A 27,232-nucleotide genomic window follows, 5' to 3' on the forward strand; every position below is an offset into this window, starting at 1 on the left:
TTTCAGCTTCATATAAAAAAATTGTTTAATAACTAAATTCCTAATCATGAACTACACTACCCATAATCCCGAAGAGAGATCCACCAATCAGAGAAGTCTTTGTTACAATGGAAATGAGAACCGGTTGGTCTTCCTACACTCTCAAACTACTTATATTTGTGTATATCTTAATATATTGCAATAAAATTACAATATTCTTTTCTGTACTAATAATAATCAACTTTGAATCAATAGCTTTATACTTTTCCATCATTCTTAACTTGAGATTGGCAATGCTTCATGAAATTGTAATAAATTCCTTCACTGAAGACTGTAAGTACACAGTCTTGTACCTTTACAAATACTTTTTTGCTTCAAATCAAAGTTTGTAATGTTGTGATTCACCTCAGAGCTGGTTGATTTGGTTTATGGCTTAGAACTCTTTTATGAAGACTTCCCTATGGAAAAATGAATTGGAAAAGCATTTCCAAAACCAAGATGGCTGAAAATGCGAGTGGGCACTGTTGCACTCTATTGGGCTTGATAAGTGTAAACATAATGCAATACTGATAAGGACTTCTAATGCAACTCTGTTTGAACCATGTGGTCACTTTTTTTTGCTATGTGACTCCCTTGAAAATTATGTCAGAGAAATTAACCATTATTATTGGGAGTGGGGGGGGGGGGAGGGGAGGTTAAAGCATAACAGGGTTGAATGGAAAGTGCAGGAACAAATTATTATCTCAGAAAATGCCACACAAAACAGAGTTAAATCTTTTAAATAATGTGACTGAGTTCAATGTGTTTTTGGCAGTTGTTCAACACATTAAGAGACACAACATTGTGCTGAAGAGGGAGCTGGGAGAAGGAGCGTTTGGGAAAGTGTTCCTGGCCGAATGCTACAACCTGTCCACAGACCAGGAGAAAATTTTTGTGGCTGTCAAGGTAAAAGTTTAAAGTGGTGGGCTGTTTCATTTAGCCAAAAAAATGTAGATGTAAATAAGTGAAATTTGTGATAAATAAAGGTTGTCATTACACTTTGTGTATTTGTTTGTGTCCTCTGTGTTTGTAGACTCTGAAAGAGGCCAGTGAGAATGCCAGGAAGGACTTCCATCGCGAGGCAGAGTTGTTGACTAATCTGCAGCACAAGCACATTGTCACGTTCTATGGAGTGTGTGTGGAGAGTGATCCCCTCATCATGGTGTTTGAGTACATGAAACATGGCGACCTCAACAAGTTCCTCAGGTACGCCTGCCTGGACCTGTGTGTGTTTTTTATCGGAATCCAGTAGTGTTTGGTCACATAATTTCTCTAATTTCTTTGTTCTTGTAAGACGATAATTACTAGTGCTGTCGGAATTAATGTTTTAATCGCACGCAATTAACTAAAAAAGTTTACCGCGTTCATTTTTCTTGATTGCGATTAACGCATTTACCATTAATATAGCATAAACAGTTTTTGCAAGAATGGAACCTTTGTAATGTATCAATGTGTCCGCCTGGAGTCATTACAGTGATGGACACACCACAACAGCGCTTCCCCGTCAGTGATAAAATGATGGAGAAAGGAGTTCTTAATGCAAAAATGAAAATTCTCTCACCATTTACTCACCCTTATGACATCCCAGATGTGTATGACCTTATTTCTTCAGCAGAACACAAATTAAGATTTTCAGAAGAATATCTCAGGTCTGTTGGCCCATGCAATGCAAGTGAATGGTGGCTAAAACTTTGAAGCTCCAAAAATCACATAGGTCAGCATAAAAGTATCCATATGGATAAATCTATGTCTTCAGAGGTGATTTGATAGGTGTGGGTGAAAAACAGATCAATATTTTAGTAAATTTTAACTATAAATGTTTCTCCCTGCTCAGTCAATCTCCACTTTAGCTTTCACATTCTTCCTCTTGTTTTATTGGTGATTCACATTCTTCATCCATACACCACCTACTGGGCAGGAAGAAAAATTTCTAGCAAAAATTCAAATGGATTACTTTTATGCTCTCTTTATGTGATTTTTGGAGCATCAACATTTTGGCATCCATTCACTTGCATTGTATGGACCTACAGAGCTGAAATATTCTTCTAAAAATCTTACTTTGTGTTCTGCAGAAGAAAGAAAGTCATATACATCTGGGATGGCATGAGGGTGAGTAAATTAGAGAATTATCCCTTTAATAACTGAAATCCCAGTGAAGAACTACACTACCCATAATCCTAACAAGAGAGCCACCAATCAGAGATGTTACTGCTACCATTGAAAAGAGTACTGCAAAAATTAATCATTGCGAATGATGTTATACAGTTATACAATGCAACAGTCGATTCTGAAAGTAAAAGTCCCATTCATATTTTTTTCAGAGGGGAGTGATTTTTAACGCTTACTCATAAATCTTTAAAGACAGACCTACCGTGAAGTCTGAGGTTGTTAATCGATGATATATGCTTCTGTTGATGCCATCAGTCGGCGTTAATTCAACGTAATTTTTTTTTAATTGATTGCGGAAAAGCACACCAAAAGAGCTCTGCACTGACCATCCATTCCCATGACAAACTGTGAATGAATATTTTGCAATAAACTTAAAATATATTGTTTCTGTACTATTGTTTTATATTTCCCCATTGTTTTAATTTGATTGCGTCATTTGTAATGCTTCATGGGATTGGAGTTGGTTTGCTTCAAATCAAAGTTTGTAATGTTGTGATTCACCTTGGAGCTGGTTGGTTTGGTTCATGGCTAAGAATTATTTTATAAAGGATTTCCTATGGGAAAAAATTAATGGGAAAACTACTTCCAGAACCAAAATGGCTGAAAAAGTGGGCAAAAAAGTTGCACTCTTTTGGGTTGGTCTCCTTATACTCTCAAACAACTTAAAGTATATGTTTGTATATATTTTAATATTTAGATTTTATATTTTACATATTGGAATTGAAACTTCATATATTGTATTTTGATCAGTTACTTCATACCATTGTATTCGATTCATGTTATTTACCATGCTTTGTTGTGTAGATGAGTAATTCATTGACTCAAAAGAAGTACACAATTTTTCTTGTACCTGTGACCTTTTCTGATTTTCAAAAACTTTTTTGCTTCAAATAAATGATTGTAATGTTCTGATTTATCTAGTAGCTGGTTGGTTTAGTTTTTAGAACTCTTATTAAATCCCTATGGAAAAAATGAATGGGAAAAATACTTGAAAAAATGAATGAAAAGCTGAAAAAATTGGCAGTCACTGTTGCAATCTATTTGAACTTGTCATTGGTATACACAGTCTCTCTGAAACCTAAATGATCACTGTAAAGGTTAAAAGATTCTCAAAGCACTGTTTGCGGTTGCTTAGAGGCCACACTGACGAAAACCTCTAAAGAACCTCTACACAATCTTTGAACTCTTAGGACTGTCAACAGTTCCTTCAGTAACCCTCATCATATGGGAAATGTCTCAAGGCTATTTAAAATATATCTTGAAGTTCCTTGAGTACACAGATAGAATATTTTTGACTCCTTTAAATGATACCTAGAGCTTCTAGGAGGGTTTTGCCAATGTGGCATGTGAGGAATCCCAGATGGTGCATCAAGTATCTTTCCATTCTTACAGTGTTAAGATGTTAATGGCCAAATACTTATTTCATTTTGGATTTCTGACTCTAAAATGGAGGTTAGTGAGTTGTGGTTTGGATGTGGTCATGATTCCTTCTGCCCCCCTGCAGGGCTCATGGTCCTGATGCTGTGTTGATGGCTGATGGACAGGTTCAGCAGCAGGAAGAACTCACTCAGTCTCAGATGCTGCATATTGCACAGCAGATCGCCGCAGGCATGGTGTACCTGGCCTCCCAGCACTTTGTACACAGGGACCTGGCCACACGAAACTGCCTTGTTGGGGAAAACCTGCTGGTGAAGATTGGAGACTTTGGAATGTCCCGGGACGTCTACAGTACAGATTACTATCGGGTAAGTGTAAGTGTCTTTGACGCTTTAACACGAGTGAATGGGAATAACAAAATATGAAATCAAGTGGTATCTGCAAATAAATGCTGCTGGAGTTTTTTCTACTACCTTCACTTTTCCAAGCCATGTTTTGCAGTTACTTTTAAGCAACTGGTGTCAAGGTGAGTTTTAGTGGATGTATGAAGTCAGTTCCGCTCAAGTTCAGACAGGTGTTCTAGCAGAGTAAGCACATGAAGGTGTAGTTTAGCACATTCTGAACATCATATCTATTGTTTATCATTTAAAAATTAAAAAACTGAATTTTGTAACAAGTTTTGCTTTTAAAGTGTACTTGTGCTTTTTTTCTTTAAAATTAGGATGCACGGATATCAAACTGTTTGTCCGAGACCAATATCGACCAAAAAAAACAACAACTATAAAACAAGTAAAACTACAGACCAATAAAAAATTTAAAAATTACAGACAAAAGCGTTTTCACTGTTCTAACAAAATAATAAATAAATAAATAAATAATTTCCATTGAACATGGATTGGATCTGTTGAACACATGACAGGCCAGCATTTTAAAGAGAGCCACAGTGTAAGATATATACAATACAAAAAGATACAAAAAAGAACTAAATATGATAACATGAGGATTGATATGAAAAAAGGCTATTTTGTACTTCTAAAACATTTGCACTTCTGTTTTTGCAGTTCAAAACAACAGAACTCACATTTTACATGTATGTACTGAATATGAACATTACAAATTCATACTATTCATACGTTGGGCAATTCCAAGGAAATGTCAACCACATCATGGAAAAATAAAACGTTTTAACCAAAGGAACAAAACCCCCTTTAAATTCTGTATTTTAGTGGTATAATGGACAATGGATAATGCCATCCATACTGCTAGAGGGCGCCGCTTGCTCGCACAGCGCTGACTGAAGCGGTGAATGCAGAAATGCAACCTTTTAAGGTTTAATAATTGCGCAAGGCCATATTGGGATTTTAATCTTAATTCAATCAATTATGCAGCATTAATTGATATCATATCAATATCTCTGAAGTCACAGTCTGCTGGTTTCAAAGCATTTTGAATGGTTCCCCTCATATTCTTTCACAACTGTCACGTCCGTTTATGTCTATTTTTCTGCATTAACATGATAACAAGACAATAAAATTTAAGTGGGGAGTGCCAAACCTTTTACATATTTTGGCTGTTGTTATTTCTGGATTGTGCATTTGAGTTTTTACAAAGTGTATTACAAATTAATTATAAATAAATCATCGCTTTTTCATATCGGCTTTTTCATATTACCGATATAGCGATAATTTGGTCAATAATTGGCCGATAAATATTGTCACCGATACATCGGTGCATCCCTCTTTAAAATAAATGCTGCTTGGTTTGATATTTTTGTTTCAGACATTTTTACGTTTTTTTTAAGACATCTAACCCCTCACTGCATGATGGCATTAACTTCAATTTTGTAACATTTCCATTAGTTGAAAATTAATGCTGTCTTTACAAGGACACTTAAAAGTCAATATTAAAATCTCATTTACAGTATATACTGTATATATATCAATATGCTTCTCATGTTCTTTGCTCCATACATATCAATGAATACCAGTTATTTGTACACCTTCACCGTACCAGCTGCCTTCCTCTATGATGTCAGCAGAATTTCAGTGTGTGTGTGTAATGTCAGTAAGTCTCTCTCAGATGAGGAGTCAAGGAGGAAGGTGGCGTGGGAACAGGAAAGAGGGGTTACTATGGCAACAGCAAAGAAAAAGAAGAGAGCGCTTGCGCCATCAGACAGAAACTTAAAAAGTCATTAAAGTACTCTCATTAGTATTCACCTCCATATTCAACATGAGGGCCGAGAGAGAGAGAGAGAGAGAGACGGCCTAAGTTGGGGAACAGAGTAAAAATAAAGGGAAAGAGAAAATATAAAGTGTAATAATGGTAGGAAAGGATGAGGATTAAGAAATAACAAGGTTAAAAAAATTTTAAGTGAATTTTTCTTCCACTATTCTTGTTTTAGGCATGAATGTCTTTTTTTTGTCAATGTAGTAAGAAAAATATCAGTAATATCTTAATTCCTGTTTTATTGATATTTAGATATTTTTAAAGGAAAACAGTACAAACATGTTTGTGATTATGATTTTGTTCTTTGCAGTGACAGAAAAGAAAAAGACATTAATGCATGGTTTGACAACATGGTGTGTCCTTCTATTAGTCCATTGATATTCTGCATGATTCATCCAAATGACTGAAATGTGGGCTGAATGATGTTTATACATGAAAAGATGCATTAGATAACACTCTTCACTGACGGCTGTGCCAGTAAGTTCATTCAAGTTCATTTATCTCTGAATACTGATGAATATCATGACACACATCTCTATCTCATGAGCCTCTATTGAGATTCAAATGCAGGTCAGTAGATTTGTGTGTGTGTGTGTGTGTGTGCAGTGTAAGTACACCATTGATTAGCCCTATAGAACATCAGTTTCCATAGAAACAGCTGGTCAGAGGAGGCAGTGGCTGATGGGTGGAGTTATGTTGTGAAAGCATGTTGTGTAACTACAAAACTCAGTCACTGTTTAACATTCTTATGAAGCGACTTCAGTAGATTATAACCAATAACTCGAGATTTGATAAACAGCTGATTATCCTCATAAAGTTTTGTGAACCTTTTTGTCTTGTTTTTTAAGCTTTTTTTCTAATTCTTCGAGAGCAGTGTTGATAATGTAGTCAGTCAGTTCTGTTATATTTATCAACATGTATCTTAAAACACAACAAAGACACTTCCCAAACTACACTATAATTTACTCATAATCTAAAGTAGTTGGTAACACTTTATAATAAGGTTCTATTCGTTAACATTAGTTAATGCATAACGTATCAAGAGCTAACAATGAACAATCATTTTCACAGTATTTATTAATCTTGGTTAATGTTAATTTATAAATATACTGTTGTTAATTGTTAGTTTATGTTAGTTCATAGTGCATTAACTTATGTTAACCCTTTAATCTAGAATTGGGCCCACAGAGAAGAAAATTATCAAAATATTAATAAATACAGTCTTGACCAACACAAAATAGGTATCGTTTTAAAACTTGAAGCTGTACTTTACAATGCATGTAGGCATTATGACCAAAACTGAACAAGTGCTTTGAAATTTGCAGACAAATCAGGAGTGTTCTGTTTTGATAATTTATTCATCATTTTGCAAAGTACATATTATTGTAATTGGTAAAAACATCAAACTGATCAAACAGCCATGTGTCATATGTCGTTGAAAAGCTCTAAAAGAGCAGAATACAACCAGCCTATTTTGTTTTACTCACAGACAAAATTATAGCAGGTAATAGCTAAGTACATGTCTTTGACATATATGTAAACAGGTTTTGCTTATAACTTCATGAAACATAAACAGAACATAAAATATCACATACCATTACATGGAGGAGGGGCTTACTGTTAAAATGAGCCCATACATAATGTAATCAGATGCAAAGATCATCAGATAATCCACACAAAGTACAATGTGCTATCTGGCTAAAAACACATTCGTTTTCCTGGATCAGATGACTTCATCGGAAATGATGTAGTAAGTTTTACAGCATCATGGAATGCTAAACCAATTGTATTAGGATTAAGATTGCTGCAACCAGAGGTAGAAGTCATCCAAATATGGGCAGAGAGGATCGTTCACACTAATAACATATGGCCACCTGGAGATGGCACCAAGTATATGAAACAGACTCAATAATGGCTCAAATGACACAGAATGGAACTGAATGAGAACTCGTTACACATGCCTGCATGCTTTGGAAAGAGAGCATACCTTTAGTCATTGCTGTATTTGCATGTGTAATTAGTTCTTATGTACAATTATTATGGTTTATTTGTTTGGAGACATTTTTGGACATTAGGATAAATAATATTTGTAATGCTATAACTTTTGATTGCTTTGTTGTATCAACACAACATTTTCCTCAGTTACAGGTGACATGATTGGGAACAAAAGCAGTTTTTCAGAGCTACCTTATTTACATCCTGAGCTTAATAATGTCAAATAAGAAAATAAGGGGGAAACAAAGGTTTTGTGATTATTCAGCAGTTTCTTAGGATGAGATTCTCAAAATTGATCATAATCTAAATAATAAAAAAATGTAGTTTAAGTTCATTTGGTTATATAAATGACTATTTAAAAGCATCTTATTCACCAGTACAATATATGGTTTGTTTGGGCACTTTCATGCTGGTTTGGGTTAGTCACCAATCATGACTATGCTGGTAAAACTGATCTACCTGCAACAATAATAGTCTAACAAGCTTGTGCCAGTAACAGACCAGCACTGCCCCATGAAGACAACCATGGAATTTAAGATGGTGCAGTGGGATCTAAAATGTATTTTAGCTGGATGGTTTTGTGTGCATGAGTGTGTTTTTGATTGCTTTTCAGAGAGGTTTCTTATAGTGCATTTGTAGTAGACCACTTTATAAGTGACCCTTCCAGTCTAGAGCTCCACTATGGGACCAGTGAAAAAGCCTAAAAGCTTTTGACCTTAATATTTGATGAGTTCAGTATGTTAAACCAATTAATCTGAGACTAATCCACATACTGGACCACAATCTCATAATTAATATTTCAAAGGCAGCGCATTATGGAGAGAGCTAATAAATGAAATGATTGGTTTTGGGGTTGAGCTCCAGGGCAGACCAACTCCCCAAGCTTACAGCATCCAAATCCTGAGAGGAAAACGTTCGGCGCTACCTGAAGTCTGAACTGGTAAAACTGTCAGCGGTTGTCTGAGAGCTCTGATAACAACAAGCTCTTGTCCATTAGTGTTTACCAGATGCTGGGTTTTTGGTTGCGGAGGTGCTTGATTTTTGAGTGTATCTTATCTTCTGTTTTGAGCAAACACAACTTGCATTTTAACTTGATGTCTTTAAACCTACCCAATATTGTAATTTTTCATTCCATTTCTTTTTTCATCCTTTCAGCCACTTTTACTTATAATCATATACAGGTTATTCAGTAACACTTTACTATAAGGTGTTACTATAAAGTATTTGTTAACGTTAGTTAACAACATTAGTTAACATGAATTAACAGTGAACAATACTTTTACAACATTCATTAATCTTGGTTAATGTTAATTTCAACATACTGTATACTAATATATTTCTAAAGTTAAAGTCGCATATGTTAACATTAGTTAATCAAATATAAATTAGCATTAACTAACAAATAATAATAAATCGATATTAACCAAGATTAATAAATGCTCATGAAAATATTGTTTATCGTTAGTTCATGATACTTGCATTTACTAATATTAACATATAGAAACTTAGTGTAAGGTGTCACTGATTATCCTTAAAAGTAAAAAGCTTCTAATGTCATGTAAACGCCTTAAACTGTGTTGGTTAAAGATCATAAGTGATTAAGACAACCTGATTGATACACCTAGATTTTTGGCCATTAGCCCAAATTAGCTTTGGATGTAAATACCTCTGTCAGACAAAGGGTCCGTGATACAGTATATTGGCTTATTTTATTTGCCAGTTTTTATTTTACAGTTTTGACATCAAGACTGGAGAACATCATGAAAATGTCAATCTCATGTCAACGGTTTTCTTGTGTTGTCAGTTAATTTGGATTTAAATACTTAAAATGTTAGTTTATAGTTGATTTTTAATCGTCATTAGCATTTTGGTGTAACAATATAAATACACTCAAAAAAATGAACTTTCACTATAGTCAGTTTTACTCAATCCTCCCAGGTTCATGTTCCTAAAAAATTCATGTAATCAAAGGAACTTAAATTAACTGAGCTGATTCAACTTAAAGTGTTTTATCAGATTTACTTAATATATTTGCATTAAGACAACATTAATATATAAATATTTTTTTTTGGTTAACTGAAATGGGCAGAGGATTTCTAGTTCCCAACATGCTTTGCATGGGACTCCACAGGGAGAGTAAATGTTCAAATTAAGTGTTATTTTATTTATATATTTAAATATAAAGGGGGAGAATTTTTAGTGTTAAATGATTAGTTATGTTGAGATTTAGAAGAATTTCTGTAGTGCTGTAGTTTTTTTAGGGGTTACCATCATGGTGAAGAGTGGAGCTTGAGCTTAGGTTGAGTAAAAATACATTTAGATTATTTTATATATTGAAAACTTGTTTCAAACATGTGGAATCATGTCCATGATTAAGTCAAGTTCGGCCAAAGAGTTATTTTTTGAGTGTACATGCATTGATACAGCAGGGACAGTGAGAAATAGGACAGGAAATTTTGTGGACCATGGGATCAGGATATGTTGCAAGCCAGATAAGAACTTGCTTCGTCCACACGAGCACCATGGCTCAATGTTTTGCTTTACAGTAATTGCTAAGCCACAGCTCCAACCATTCATTCCATGTGTTGATGTGTTTGACATGTTTAGGTGGGAGGTCACACCATGCTGCCAATCCGCTGGATGCCACCAGAGAGCATCATGTACAGGAAGTTCACCACAGAGAGTGACGTGTGGAGTCTGGGAGTGGTGCTGTGGGAGATCTTCACCTACGGTAAACAGCCCTGGTACCAACTCTCAAATAATGAGGTAAACACACACTAAATCCTCTACACACCTGCTGGCTTAATTGTTGTTTGTGTACACTGAAATGCAAAGATGTGATATGTTATATGCAGAAAACTGTTGATGCTGTAAAATGTCTGTACTGCTTTTGTAACTCTACTTTAAGCAGAGCCAAGACCACTTATTATGGTATATGATCATGTCATAAAGCCTTATGACTGTTTACACTTTGCTGCTTTTGCATGTCTTATATACACTATATTGCCAAAAGTATTCGCTCACCCATCCAAATAATTGAATTCAGGTGTTCCAATCACTTCCATGGCCACAGGTGTATAAAATGAAGCACCTAGGCATGCAGACTGCTTCTACAAACATTTGTGAAAGAATGGGCCGCTCTCAGGAGCTCAGTGAATTCCAGCGTGGTACTGTGATAGGATGCCACCTGTGCAACAAGTCCAGTCGTTAAATTTCCTCGCCACTAAATATTCCACAGTCAACTGTCAGTGGTATTATAACAAAGTGGAAGCGAATGGGAATGACAGCAACTCAGCCACGAAGTGGTAGGCCACGTAAAATGACAGAGCGGGGTCAGCGGATGCTGAGGCGCATAGTGCGCAGAGGTCGCCAACTTTCTGCAGAGTCAATCACTACAGACCTCCAAAGTTCATGTGGCCTTCAGATTAGCTCAAGAACAGTGCGTAGAGAGCTTCATGGAATGGGTTTCCATGGCCGAGCAGCTGCATCCAAGCCATACATCACCAAGTGCAATGCAAAGTGTCGGATGCAGTGGTGTAAAGCACACCGCCACTGGACTCTAGAGCAGTGGAGACGCATTCTCTGGAGTGACGAATCACGCTTCTCCATCTGGCAATCTGATGGACGAGTCTGGGTTTGGCGGTTGCCAGGAGAACGGTACTTGTCTGACTGCATTGTGCCAACTGTGAAGTTTGGTGGAGGGGGATTATGGTGTGGGGTTGTTTTCAGGAGCTGGGCTTGGCCCCTTAGTTCCAGTGAAAGGAACTCTGAATGCTTCAGCATACCAAGAGATTTTGGACAATTCCATGCTCCCAACTTTGTGGGAACAGTTTGGGGATGGCCCCTTCCTGTTCCAACATGAATGCGCACCAGTGCACAAAGCAAGGTCCATAAAGACATGGATGAGCGAGTTTGGTGTGGAAGAACTTGACTGGCCTGCACAGAGTCCTGACCTCAACCCGACAGAGCACCTTTGGGATGAATTAGAGCGAAGACTGCGAGCCAGGCCTTCTCATCCAACATCAGTGTCTGACCTCACAAATGCGCTTCTGGAAGAATGGTCAAAAATTCCCATAAACACACTCCTAAACCTTGTGAATGCCTTCCCAGAAGAGTTGAAGCTGTTATAGCTCCAAAGGGTGGGCCGACGTCATATTAAACCCTATGGATTAAGAACGGAATGTCACTTAAGTTCATATGTGTCTAAAGGCAGATGAGCAAATACTTTTGGCAATATAGTGTATATATATATATATATATATATATATATATATATATATATATATATATTAGGGATGTAACGGTTCAAATTTCTCATGGTTCGGTTTGTATCACGGTTTTAGGGTCACGGTTTCAGTACGGTTCGGTATTTGCCATGTTCAGAAAAAAAAAAATATTGCTGCCAAATCCAAAGTAAGAATATTTTATTTGGTAACAAACACATTTTAACTGGTTTGCCCTTAATAAAAATCATGGTTTTACAGTAACCACAGTTTAACTGTGGTATTTGTAGTAAAAACATAGTAACTACAAATCAACATGGTTACTGTCATGTTTACAATATATAGTATAATCATGGTTACTATATGGAAACTACAGTATTACTGATTTAAAACCATGGTTAATTGTATCAAAACTATGATTTCTGCAAAGAAAACCCTGGTGACAGCAGTCATGGTTACTACAATATTACTATAGTAAAACCATGGTTAATTTTCGTTAGGGTCTTTAACAAAAAAAAAAAAACTTTCTTCTAATTACTAAATCAACATTTTAAAATACCTGCACTATTACGCTACATGCACTGACATTAAATGCATTTCAAACTCTACTGAACATATATTCAATATTCGGAAGCTGTACATCACTATAGAAGGAACTTTGCTATTAAAATGGATACAAGGGATGTTGTGACATGGATCGAGTGTTTTAATCATATTCGGAAATCCCACATCTTCATCAACGGAGTAGGGAAACATATCTTTGGCAATGAACACCCCAATCGCTTTAGTTATTGTTTTATGCCTGTCCGAATTAGCACTGAGTGACTGCTTAAAATTGAAAGGGAGTGTATGCAGTTTCGGCTCATCTGCAGCTCTTTTCCCGGTGATTTCGGCGTAATTACCAGTATACAGCACTCGCGTCAAGCGATGTCTGCAAACAGTACCTGTTTTGTGAACGTTTTTGACCATCGCTGTTGCAACTGACTGCAAAAAGAAAATGTTTCCAGACAGGAGACCTGAATAATGCAGGGGGCTTCTATCAGCAACTCGTTTTCTCCACTTGCCATTTTCAACTACACACAATTCTAAGCAGAACAGTGATGTCATCAAGTTGACCTATGTGAAACACAGGCGGAGCCTATCAGTCTACAGATCCATTCAGGTGCATTAGCGGAGGTTGTAACTGTACATGTCTATTTGACACTTTATTTTCTTCGCAATACCTTGTGCTCCAGATGCATCAATAAACTTGAGGTGAACCGCGGTGCCAATGCTTACTGAACCGTGGGTGGTGAGTCCACAAAACATTTTCCCAGTAGTCAATGTGGTCTTTGGCAAACTTCAGGCACACAGCGGCTTCCGTCATTGTGTCCTGCCATGGACACCATGCCTGTTTAATTTTTTCCATATAGTAGACTCATGAACAGAGATGTTAACCAGTTCCAATGATTCCTTCAAGTCTTTAGCTGTCACTCTAGGGTTCTTTTTTTTTTACCTCATTGAGCATTCTGCAGTGTGCCCTTTGAGTCATCTTGGCTGGACGGCCACTTCTAAGGAGAGTAGCCACAGTACTAAATCATCTCCATTTATAGACAGTTTGTCTAACTGTGGACAGATGAATATCTAAGTTTTTCGAGATAACTTTGTTACCCTTTCCAGCTTAATGCAAAGCAACAGTTCTTGATCGTAGGTCTTCTGAGATCTCCTTTTTGCTAGGCATGGTCCATGTCAGCAGATGCTTCTTGTGAATAGCAAACACAAAATGCCAAAAAGCCAAATCTACGCCCTTAAGTAAATGTACTGTCCGAAAGAACTGATTCACTTAGATGATTTGTTTTCCCAGCACTACATGAGAGAGAGAGGACAGTTAAAGTGAGCATATTTAACTCACTCGGCCTGAGTGCTGCATTCACAATACAGTGTGACAAATGTAGCATTTTGCTCTACTCAGTGGAAAATGTAGCTTGTTACTGGAAAAGTTACACTATTGCAATAATAGCTGAATTGCTGTCACAATACTGAAAAATGTAGTTAAGTTAGTAGCGTCGCTAATTTTAGTTAGCCTCTCCCTGACACTTTTAAAAGGAGCTGCACGTAAGCTACTGAAGAACACCTCACTCACTTTGACCCCTTTCTCATTGTAGGTGATTGAGTGTATCACCCAAGGACGTGTACTGCAACGACCCCGCACCTGTCCGAAAGAGGTGTATGACTTGATGCTGGGCTGCTGGCAAAGAGAGCCGCACACTCGACTCTACATCAAAGAGATCCATAACCTGCTCCTCAACCTGGCCAAGGCCTCACCTGTGTACCTGGACATCCTGGGATAAGAGCAAACGTGTGGATTCCCGAAACTGCCCCTCGAATTACATCCCTCTTTTCTCCAGCTTCAAAACCTTTCCTCCTCATACAAAGTTTCTCTTCTCAATGTAAATGTCTAGAAATGTTGGCAACGGGATCTTGTACATTATGACTACAAATACTGTATTTCTGAACAAATAACAATGGAATACACGTATAAAACTGACCACGGTTGACCATCCTCAACTTCTGGACCAAGTGAAGTCATTGCCTACTCAAAAAGCTCTTTGACGCAACTGTAGTTCAGTGCTTATAGGAACAGTTTACCCAAAAATGAAAATGATGTCATTATTCACTCTCCCTCATGTCGTTCCAAACCCGTATGATATTATTTTTTAGTGGAACCCAACTTTTTTTTTTTTTTTAAGACTGTTTACTGTTTAATGGCTTAAATTTCAGTCTGTTCCTCACAAGCCCTTCAATATATTGAATTGCTTCAGAAGACTTGGAATATACAGTAGTTGGAAACCACTTTTATGTTGCTTAAATCGTGTTTAAGTTCTTGGTCATTATTAATAGTCAAATGGCTGGAGCTATGTAGTGATTCTTTGAAAAAAATAATCCTTTTACATTAAAATGGAAAGATAACAGCATACAAGTTGAGTAAATGGGTGAGTAAATGATGAAAGAGTTTTTATTTTTGGGTGAATATGTTCAGGACTTAAGGAAGAGCCATCCACCCTCATTCTGCATCACAGAGGAAGCAACATCCACATGAAATCGGATAGAACACCAATGACAGAAGAAAAATTCCACTTTTTCTGTCTGCTGGAGTCTTTGCTCATGTCAGCACACGTCTGTTATACATCATATTCTGTATATGTATATTTATACACTACCAGTCAAAAATATGGGCACACCTACACAATCTTTATTTTATTTATTGCTATTACATAGTATTACTATTTTATTACTATTTAATAATAATAGTAAAGTATAATTTAGAATAATAGTAAAGTAGTAAACTATAATATTACTATTTAAGAATAATAGTAAGGTCATCACAACTTTTAAATAAATGGATATGGGGATTAACAAAACAATTGTTTTAAAGCAAAAGATTATTCAAAGTAGCCACCCTTTGTCTAGATTCCAGCTCTGCACACTTTGTACATTCTCTCAAACAACTTCATGAGGTGCGTCCTGAGATATTTGAAACCATATTGAAGGAGTATGCTGGACACTTGACTGCTTTTCCATCACTATCTCCGGTCTAACTCATCCATTAAAATAAATGTATAAACTAACATTTTAGTTTTGTAAAGAAATTCATGTGTAGGCACAATTTATATTTGTCTACAAAACTAATTTCAAGCATTCAAGCATACTGTAAGCCTGTAGATACAGGTTTTTAAGATCACGAGAAACATAAATTTAGTCAAGTGTGTCTAAACTTTTGACTGGTAGTGTACATCAAACTAAAACAACTGAACATGTAACTAGCATGGTGACAAATGGTGACAGTCTGTAATTATATCTATATATACATATGTCACATATACAGTACATATGTGTTTATAGAAGTGGGAATTGCATATGTAGTTTCACAGTTGGGAGACTTTAATTAAATCCTGTACCCTGACAGAACCCTGAAATGTTGATGTAACCCACTAAACTGTGTTTAATGCAATAGTCTCCACATCTGTACTGTCCAAACACTATATGTGCACTATGGAGGGCTGGATGAAGTCATTTGAGACATTGCCATGCCTCAAGTCTGCGTGCATTTACTACAAGAGCTTAATTACGCAGAGTGGCCGATTATGATGGTGTGGGCTAAATTACAACCTCTTCCTTTCTATCTCTCTCCTTCGCCATGTTTTACTTCTACGTTAAAGCACTAATGTAGTACTCAAGCTTCGGGTCGTACAACCGCTATGGTGTAATATATATTTCATTACAGGACAAATGTCTCCTATTAGCACCAACTCCCAATAGAGCCATATTCACTATCAGATGAGAGGAGGGGAAGGATGGAGAGAATGAGAAGGCAAGAAAGAAGGGAGGAAAGTAATGATAAAGAGAGTTGAACATGAGTCACTACCCTAAAATCTACTTTTCTTCCTCTTTTTATCACACATAAATGACTCCATCTACCTTATCACTACAGAGACCCAGCATCCTTTGTGTTTGCATAATGTTCATTATTGCACTGTCAATCTTCGCTCCCATGTGAGACTTTGCACACTGTACTCAATGCGACAATGAGTCAACCGAACAAAATCTTTAAATCAATTAATTTTGTGGACTAGCTGACAGTAAAATCCCCACAAAAGTATCAGTTTTATTGTGTTAAAGATTAGTGGTTGGCCGATATGTGGTTTCAATGGCTGATGGATGATATGATGATATAATGTATACCTAAAACAATAATATAGCCACACGAATTTAATGATAGCAAATGAGTTGTACTTCAAATTTTTTATTTTGACAATATTTTCTCAAAATTCACTAAAACATGAAAACTGAAAATACATAATCCATCGACCAAGCTTTTTTTGGCACTGATTTTGATACTGTTTCTAGAACAAAATACCACTTCTATTGTTCGATTTAGTGTGCAGTTATTGGTTGATGCTAATAATCTCAAAATGACCAAATATTGGCCTGGCTGACATATCAGTCTATGACTATATTATTGAACACGTTACATTTTATATTACATTTTATTCTATTTATTTTGTATTTATTAACTTAATGTGAAGAAATTTTGTGTTTGATGTTTGCCTGTAAGTTAATACATGAAAGTTCCCTTTGTTAAGGGTTTATAAAGGGGTTCATTAATGACTAATAAGCCACTTATTAATGCATTATAAATCATTTATATGTGATTATTACAACATGAATAAAAATGGAGAGTTTATTATTCAATATTTGCCAAATAGTGAGCCATTTTACCTTACATGTTATAAATGCGAAATAATACCTATTCAACATTAGTAACCTATTAAAATGTACCTAAAACCCTAAAACGACTGTACAAATTATGATTTAAACAATGTTACTGCTCAAATAACACATGAGTTTTAACAGAAGATAATTTGCTTTTATAAAATGATAAGCTTCACATTTCTGCCTTTAAACCATCCAAATATTGGCCCCATTCACTTCCATTGTAAATGCCTCACTGTAACCTCGATTTTTGCTTTTTTTTTTATGAAAAGTCTAAATAATTTTTTCTGGTAATCAACATTATGCCACAAATGCTGTGAATTGAACCCAGAATATTCCTTTAATGTAAAGTGGACACAAACCTATGAACATAAAGACATAATCCCTCCTTTTAATCTGAATATAATAGTCTATTTTTGCTGCACTGTGACATAAATCATGAATTAGGCCATTTAATGTTTTTTATTAATTGAAGTATGAATAAGTGTATTTATTAAGCATTTATAACATGTAAGTTCAAATGCTCACTGTTTGCCAAGTATTGTATGAATGTTGTTATAACCACATGTCAATCATTTATAATGCATTTTTAATTTACTTTTTAGTCATGAATGAACCCCTTTATAAACCCTTAATAAAGGGAACGTTACTGTAAAGAGTTATCTTTATTTTTTATATTTGTTTGAAAGTGAATGTAGGGGTTATTTCAGGGATCCTCGAATGGAATGTATTGATGAAATAGAAGGATAGAAACAAGACATGTTTTGAATAGAAAGAGGAAAAATTATGTTGGAATTTCAACATGTCTTAATACCAATATTCAACAAGTCAGTATGAAATGGTGTTTGCAGCCCATTTTACTCCTGTAATGTGGCGCATTTCTGAGTGAAACAGGATATTCAACGAGAAAAAAATATCAAATGGATTTTATCCATTGGCAATTGATTGTCTCTACATGACTTTTTCTTTGAAATTCACATTCACTGATAAATCATGCACAATAATAGTAGGAACATGTATTAAGAAAGTAAATGGGTGGATTTTGATTTCATGTTGATTTTAAACTTTAGATGGGGCGGGTTCAGTGGTTGGGGTAAGGCTTGCCTTAAGCAAAAATCTACAAGCATCCTGCGAAAGAATATTAAACTGTGACTGCATATCAAAAAATGTCCTCTTGTAAATGTACAGAACTTCTGATGTTTAAATGCCTATAAGCTAAACTACCGCCCACAATTAAGCCAACAGACAGGCGCCTACAGCATTAAATCCAATATGCCTATTGCTTTTTAATAATTTTCTCGATAAGTTTTTATATAGGCCTACTGACAGTCGGGAGTTGTCTTAGGGAGATTTCTGCCATCACCCTTATCTATTTTGAAAGATATTCTTGGAAAAAGATGTCAAGGCGAATTACAAAAGTATGGAGGAGTGTATGATAATTTAGTTGGTGTGTTTTATGAAGTTATACAGTAACACACTCAACTACAAATTACAATCAAACGTTCTTGTCTGTATGATTTCTATACCCAAATGATGACATTCTCTGAGAAATATGGGCCATTCAGTTGTCCTACATTGTATTTAATAAAAGTGTAATGTCTTACCTCATCATCTGTGTGCGTGAAGTGTGTTATGTTGAGTATGTGACAGTGAGTTATGCGTATAGGTCCATGTTTATAGGTTGGTCAATAGAGGTCCATACAGAGTGCTTTGACAACATGGGCTGAACATATTGACCTACAGGCACTGAAATGCTTTATTGAGAGATGTGTTCTTTATGTTTTATTGGCTGCCAGCCTGAAGATTAACTCTGTACTGTAACATGATGGAGTCTGGTGCCAGTTAATAACAATTTATGATGAAATGGCACAATCCATAATACTATACAAGAGCTGAATACATGCTATAGCACATATAATAGAGAAAGCAGATGTAAAATAAAGAGTGAGAGCTGGTTCCAACATCTCCCCCTGTTCACTGACATAAGCAGAGGGGAGGACAGAAAGAGAGGACTGATCAATCAGTGAATCGATGGCTTGTTTTGACATTGTACATTAAGACCTAACTAATTGCCACAGGGCTAAATGCTTTTAAAAACATATCCATGGCGCTCAGTGCAATCACTATGATTTCTCACAGCATGCAGCAGAATTCTCTCGGGAGCAAGCGTACATGAGTGTGCGTATGACTGCAGCTTTAAAGAAACAAAGCTCCACTCTTCTGATTTGTCACTGCAAAATGTTGCTTGTTTTGAATGTTTTGAGACTATTCATGGTTGATCATTTTCTTTTAAAGGGATCGTTCGGCCTAAAATTATGGTCACCCTCAGGTTGAGATATGTTTTATAAAAGGAGATATTTTGTAGACTGTTCATGCTACTCATTTCCATACAATGACAGTGAATAGCGACATGCTGTCATGCTCAATAAAGGATTATAAAAGTATACTACAAGTACTTTCATACTTTTTAGACACACTATCTGAGGCCATAAAAGAGCTTTGTGTACAGAAGAGACCAAAATGTTATCCATTCTACATTGAAAGATTTTCACTCCACTGTAGCTCTCAAATTGACTTGTTTTCTTAATGAATATTTTATGTCTTGTTTTTCAGTTAAAATATCTAAAACTCCTTATAGAAATGTATACATTTACTTGAGAAGCAAAATGACAAGAAATTAAAGGAATATGCTTCAGGTTCAATAAAAGTTCAGCTCAATCCATAATGTTGAATACCACAAAAAGTCATTTTGAATCATCCTTTCGTTTCTTTAAAAAAAAAAAAAAGAGGTTACAGTGAGGCACTTACAAAGGAAGTGAATGGGGGCAATTTTTGGAGAGTTTAAAGGCAGAAATGTGAAGCTTACAATTTTATAAAAGCACTTACAGTAATTCTTCTGTCAAAACACATGTATTATTTGAGCTTTAAAGTTGTTTAAATTGTCATTTTCACAGTAGTTTTAGGGTTTTAGGGTTTGTTGACATTACATCGCCATGGCAACAAAGTTGTAAAATTGGCTATAACTTTACACTGAAAAGATTAGTAAGTGATTTTATCACAATAAAATCATGTTAACATGCTTATTGTGTATGGATATACTTTTGAAATAGTATTTTAACATTTACAGATTGGCCCCATTAACTTCCATCATAAGTGCCTCACTGAAACACAGATTTTTGCTTTTTTTTTAAAGAAAAGCAGGGTCAAGTCCAAATTAATTTTTGTGGTAATCAATATTATGCCACAAATGCAGTCGATTGAGCTCAACTTGTATTGAAACCAGAACGTTCCTTTAAGTCCTGTTTTAGAGAAATCTTACAAAATTTTGTGAAATGCCAATGGAGAACAATACATGTACTCCTTTTAAATTACCCCAGTATAAGTAGTTTTCTGGTAACACTTTATTTTACAGTGTCAGAGTTACACATTTTACATGTTACTATTAAAGCTGAACTGTGTAACTTTTTGTTAACCCTCCTATTGCCTAGGGTAATTTTTGACCCGGAACAGGCAAAGAATGTTATAAATACCACATAGTTTTTGGTACTGGAACCAAACGTTTTGACTTTGTCAAGACCATCAAAACAAACAAAATAAATACATACATGTATATAATTGTTTAAGAGAAATAACAATTAAAAACAAATTGTTCCTTATATTGTCTTAAATTTTGACCCATTTGGGAACCTTTCACCTTCAAACATTTTTGGATGTTATATAAATATTTGTTTGTACATCTATGAATCAAATTTGACCAAAAATATTTCAAATGTTCTCAAATTTAACCCCTAGTCCCATACTGTTCTCTAGCTCCCCCACGTGCTCCACTGGGTATTACATTTTTCCCACATAAATTCCATACTTTCCTCTCAAAGGGGTTTGTGCACACATGCACATGTCCACACAAACAAGCCAACACAGAGAGAGTATTTTTTTTTTTTTTTTACAATTTTGTACAGGTTATATGTTAGTTAATATGCTCACTAACATGATTTGATATGATAGGTACGATGGGGCTAAAGGCACCCAAATGGTAAATTGCATAATTATTTTTTTTTTTTTCAAAAACATTAAATGACAGAATTATCTGTTACGGCACCTTCCTAAACCACTGTAACACTGCAACAAATTGTTTGACATTAGTGGGAAGGAATGGATTTGTTGCAATGGATGTGCAAAGTGGGCCCATTTGGACTGCTGTAAAAGGCAATAGAGATTCATTTTTGCAATCGGCATGTACTAAAATTGTAACTCTAAAATGTACACTGTTGATTTTATACACACAGAATATTTATATATATATATATATATATATATATATATATATATATATATATATATATATATATATATATATAGTTAAGATATTATAAAATGCAGAAAGTGATTGAAATAAACAGAATTGAGACATCCATGGCCAATGTTTGCCAAGTTTTTAAACTTTAATTTATAAAAAAACCTTAATGTTACTCTAATATTATTCAGAATATAGCATTTTCCCCTATCATTATACACTTTGTGACCACAATATAACAGATTTTTGTTAAAGGGGGTCTTTAGTGACATTCTACACTATTCAAGAATTTATGCATTTTGAATGGTTTTCAATCCGGGTCAAAAATGACCCGAAAGACAAAGGAGGGTGCAGTTTCTAGAAGGAGTTAAAATAATTTCTCTCAAGGGTATAGGTTTGGGGGGTCTGGGTAGCTCAGCGAGTACTGACGCTGACTACCACCCCTGGAGTCGAGAGTTCAAATCCAGGGTGTGCTGAGTGACTCCAGCCAGGTCTCCTGGGGGGGGGGGAGTTGTATTCAGAAAACATTTATTTTACACACTTCAGCTTTAATTACTATAGTAATTACAATAGTAAGTACAAGCAGCTCTACAAAATAATTAAACAGTAATTACATGTAGTTAATTTGTATTACTCAGTAATTATCTATGTAAACACAGTAACACCAACACTGTCAAATAATGTGTGGCGGTTTTTTCTTGTTTTAAAGGTTCACCCAAAAATGAAAATCCTCTCATGATTTTCTTACCTTTAAGCCATCCCAGATGTGTATGACTTTTTCTTCAGAAGAACCAAAGTGAAGATTTTTATAAGCACATTTGAGCACTTTTTGAGCATACAATGCAAGATAATGGGTGCCATTAGACTGCTGGCTATTTGACGGTCCAAAAGGCATATTTAGGCAGCATAAAATAATCCACACGACTCCAGTCGATCAATTAATGTCTTCTGAACAAGGGCGTAGGTTTGGTTTGAAAGTTGGTAGGGTCATATAACAAGGACAATATTCAAAATTTTGAATTACCATGGTTAGAATTACCCGAGAGACCGCGCCGTGACCTCCGTCGCTCGGAGAGCGAGGTCAGTCGCCGAGCGCAGTTCCTGCATCAACCCCGGGGCGGAACTACCCTCGTGCAGTTCCTTTAGCGCCTTGGTGGACTTGCAGGAGAGCCATGGCGTGCAGGGCGGAGGTGGCTTGTCCAGCGGCACCGTAGACCTTGGCCGTCAGAGACGACGTAAACCTACAGGCCTTGGACGGAGGCTTTGGACACCCACGCCAGGTGGCGGCGCTCTGCGGGCATAGGTGCACCGCGAGCGCCTTTATCCACCGGGGGATTGCCAAATAACCCTTGGCCGCCCCACCATCGAGGGTAGTGAGGGTGGGGAAGCTGAAAAGATCGGGACCGGGCAGTAAAAAGTGCCTCCCGCGACCTTGTCAGCTCTTCATGCACTTCCAGGAAAAAAGGAACGGGGCGGGGCGTGGCTTTGAGCGTCGCCGCGAGCCCAGAACCAATCACTGAGCCGCGAGGGTTCAGAGAAGAGCGGTGAAATCCACTCTAACCGACGCTCGCGGCTGCACGGGAAAGCATGTCGTCATCTCCGCGTCAACCTGTGACTGGGCGATCGACCCCGAAGGGAGGAGCCCAGCTGAGGCTTCCGACTAGACGAGCCCGCTCTCCGATGCTGCGCTCGAGAGCTCATCACTTTCGCGGGCTCCGAATAAGAGGTCGAACTCGCCGTGAGACGAGCTGGCGGACTCACCCGGAAGCCCGATCGGGGCAGACGAGCGTGCTGGGGAATGGGAGGTCCGCGGGGGGATACCCGGCGGAGGCGGTCCCATTGGGGTCCCCAAATCGCCCCCAGTGCTAGCCGCGCTGGCCTCAAACCCGTGGGTAAAAGGACCGAGGCAGGAGCCTCTGGGGTGGCTCGCTTTCTTACGAAGGTGAGCCGCGACCGCAATGTTGCCATGGACATATTCTCGCAATGAGAACATGACCATCCACGAACACTGTCTCCGCGTGAGCAGTGCCCAGACACGAAAGACAGTGATCGTGACCGTTAGAAGGCGAGAGATAACGAGCACAACCAGGAATAACACACAATCGGAAAAGCATCTTTAAAAAGACGCGTCTTTAAAAAGACGTTCCGTGTGTGCGCTCTTTTAGAGAAATATATACTCTTTTAGAGGGGAAAAATGCTCTTTCAGAAAATATACTCTCTAGTTTTCCTGCCGAAGCGCCCAGGGGCATTCTCTGCAGTGCACCAGTGCAGAGGAGGGAGAAGCCGCTGAAATGCGCCGTCAGATCCAGCAGAGGTAAATGAACAGTAGTATTCAGCTCAGTGAGCATGACCGTTCAGCTCCGAAGAGAAAATCTGAATGAGTGGTTGCATACCAGCTCCTTTTATACCCGTATGTTCGGGGGAGTGGCATGCAAATACCACTCGCCAATTTTCATTGGCCTTTTATCAAAGACCAGAGGTGTCTCGGGCTCCCAAGAGTGACCCCTAGTGTCACTACATCGACACCAACGTCGAGTGAGTGACAGATAGGGAACTTATGCGCCATACCTCCCACCACCACCCCTGGAAAATCGTGGTTGCTAATGGTTCCAGGGCAAGACAGAACAATAATGGGGAAAGAGGGCAACCCTGCCAGCACCATGCGAGGGTCAGACGTGTGAACGGCGAGCTCTGCGCACTTTGCTAGTTTTTAATTCTTTTTGTGTCCTAAACCAGTGAGATTCAATACACTCTGTTTCATAACTGTTCTATGAAGACAATATGTCAAAGAATTCAAAATCCTCGGGCTCTGGAGACATTAAAAGACACTTACATGCTCAAGCTGATTCTCCTGACAGGGCCGCAGACCAGAGACTCAATTTGGATGGTGCAGCGGGAGAAATTCAGCATCAACTGTGCAGCATGTCGGTGATGCTGACGAAGGTCATAGTGGACTTGGTGGATCTTGCTGTAATACGTCGATCGACCACTTCCTTGAGAATTGTAATCGTTGAAACAATGTCCGAATTGTTGGAATTCCTGAGAATGAAGAAGGCTGAGATATGGTGAAATTCCTAGACGAGCTCTCCCCAAGTCTGCTCGACATAACAGGCCATAAGCTGGAAATCGAGCAAGCTCACAGGGTCCCGGCTCGGAGATCCGCTGAGGGAGACAGGCCCCGATCAATTCTGGCCAAATTTCTGAGATCATCCGATAAAGATCTCGTTGTGCATGGCGAGGAAAAGAGCATTTTCTTGTTCCCAGACTTTGCGAATTCGACAAGAGAGAAACATGATCGATTCAAGGAATGCAAGAAACTCTTACATCAATGGAAGATTGCTTTTGCATTGATGTTTCCGGCCAAACTGAGAATAGATATTAAGGATGGCGGAAAAGTATTTACTTGTCCCCAACAAGCATTGTCCTTTATAAAGTCAAGGGAATGAGTAAATCATTGTGTGGCACTCGCTTTGCAGACAAGTGGACCTGACTCACTGAACATTCACTTGACTGTCCGAGGAAACTGGGCACCTACTTTGTTTCTTTTTGTGCTGGTTCCAACTAGTGGCTGGAGTTTGTTTTGTGGAATAACACTCCTTTGGGACAGTTGTGGATGAATCTGCTCGTTCTTTGTGCTTATGCATCCTATTGGATGGAGTTTGTTTTGTGGAATATTTTTTTGCAGGACATTGGAAAGATTAGGTCATCTGCTGCTCTTATGAAACAGCCGGCTCACTGAACATTCATTTGACTGTCTGAGGAAACTGAATGTTTTTTTATTTTAAAAAAAATGTTTTGAGTGTGTGTGTGTGTGTGTGTGTGTGTTCCGCTAGAGGCTGGAGCTTGTTTTGGGGAGGAATACACCTTCGGGACAGTATGTGGATGAATCTTTACGTTCTTTGTGTTTATTCTGCCTATTGGCTGGAGTTTGTTTTATAGACTTTCTTCTACTATGTAATTCTGTCTCACAAAATTTGTATAGAAGCACCGGACTTGAGCAATCCGATGGCAAAGTTGTCGTGGGGGCTCTCGTATGTGTATATGGACTGTTTGAGTTTAGACGGTTGGCACTGTCATGTGCGGGGTTAATGCGCACGTTTTTCTTTTTTCTGTTTGTTTGGTTTGGGGGGAAGTTCAGGGTTTGATTGTTGCACTAATGTTGGAATGTGGTCTTTATAATCTTGTTTTTGACACACAAACAATTTTTTCTAATATGTCAAAATGTCAAATGTTAATATGAGTGGATTGTCTCTCTCCACGTGGAATGTGAATAGGTTGGGGCACCCCATAAAAAGAAGGAAGGTTATTTATTTTCTTAAATGTAAGAAATATGATATTGTTTTTCTTCAAGAAAGGCATTTTTCCCCACAGGAAGCTGAAAAAATTGGGAAGATATGGGGTGGACATGTTTTCTTTAGTGCTGGCTCAAGTAAGAGCAGGGGAGTCATTACATTGATAAGTAAACATCTCCAATTCAAAAGTCTCAAACAGATTAAAGATAAATTAGGAAGAGTCATTATTGTTTTAGCAGAAATTCAGGGGCAAAGGTTGATTTTGGCTAATATTTACGCACCTAACGTTGATGATCAGGGCTTTTTTATAGATCTTGAAGGGATGTTGCAGGCCGCTGGCACCCCTCATGATATAATATTGGGAGGAGACTTTAATCTTTTGATGGACAGTCCTTGATCATAGTGAAGCAAAAGTGTGCAAGCCACCTATAGCAACATTGATGCTCCACAGGATGTGTAAAAATCTTGGTCTTACAGATATTTGGAGACTTCTGAACCCATCTGGTAGGGACTATACATTTTTTTCATCAGTCCATAAGATTTATTCTAGAATAGATTTTTTTATATATATCTAAGTCCCTCATTTCATCTGTTGTTGATTGCTCAACTGGAAACATCTTAGTCTTGGATCAAGCTCTGGTGAGTTTAGAGGTGTTGCCACATACGTAGAAAAAGAAATCATATAGTTGGCGCTTTAATGTATCCCTTTTGCAAAATCCTGAAATCCAACAAATGTTAAAGGCTGAAATCAATATCTATATGGAGACCAACTGGTCCTCAGTATCCTCTGTGGGCGTGGCTTGGGAGGTACTGAAGGCGGTTCTTAGGGGTCGGATCATACAGTATGCCTCATTCATCAAAAAGTCCAAAGCACAAGAACTCGTGGAGTTGGAAGGGAATATTAAAAGTGCTGAGGCAGAGCTGAAGCGGCAAATGTCATCTGATGGCCTCAGAGAACTGACCTGAACTGACCCAGATTACATTTCAATAAGTTACATAGGCCGATTGATGAAAGGTGGGCTAGGTCTACCCAAGATTTTTTTTTTATATTATGCATTCGGTCTCAGACATTTGGATCATTTGTCTCTTCCACCTGAGAGAGCCCCTCCCTGGTTTGTACTGAACAGGAAGATCTTGTCTCTATTTTGCCATTGCAAAGCCTTTCTATTAAACTAACCAGAGAAGTTAAGTTACACCCCGTTGTCTCATTTATGCATTACTCACCGAGTGCAAATGCATTCGGTGTGGACAAAAGTGTCCAGAGTGTTTAATTCAGACATTTATTTAAATGTTGCCTCGAGCATATAGCTGAACCCCAAATTATGTATTAACAAGTCCCCTTTTTGTTGGTCAGAGTGGATCGGGATGGGGGTTACTACACTTGG

At 37.5% G+C, this 27,232-nt stretch overlaps 1 protein-coding gene across 2 annotated transcripts in view; it reads left to right on the top strand.

Annotated features, from left to right (window-relative positions):
• LOC127415116 (BDNF/NT-3 growth factors receptor-like) overlaps positions 1-18,869 on the top strand; it is an 88,163-nt gene extending 69,294 nt beyond the window's left edge. For both annotated transcript variants that reach the window (XM_051653684.1, XM_051653685.1), the window contains 5 exons: positions 794-924; positions 1,052-1,224; positions 3,692-3,932; positions 10,393-10,551; positions 14,153-18,869. In XM_051653684.1, coding sequence (XP_051509644.1) covers positions 794-924; positions 1,052-1,224; positions 3,692-3,932; positions 10,393-10,551; positions 14,153-14,338 — 890 coding nt within the window. In that variant the 3' untranslated portion in view covers positions 14,339-18,869. The remainder of the gene's footprint in view (positions 1-793; positions 925-1,051; positions 1,225-3,691; positions 3,933-10,392; positions 10,552-14,152) is intronic.
• The last annotated feature ends 8,363 nt before the right edge of the window (positions 18,870-27,232 follow it).

Source organism: Myxocyprinus asiaticus, chromosome 24 (assembly GCF_019703515.2).
Source record: "Myxocyprinus asiaticus isolate MX2 ecotype Aquarium Trade chromosome 24, UBuf_Myxa_2, whole genome shotgun sequence".
NCBI lineage: Eukaryota > Metazoa > Chordata > Actinopteri > Cypriniformes > Catostomidae > Myxocyprinus > Myxocyprinus asiaticus.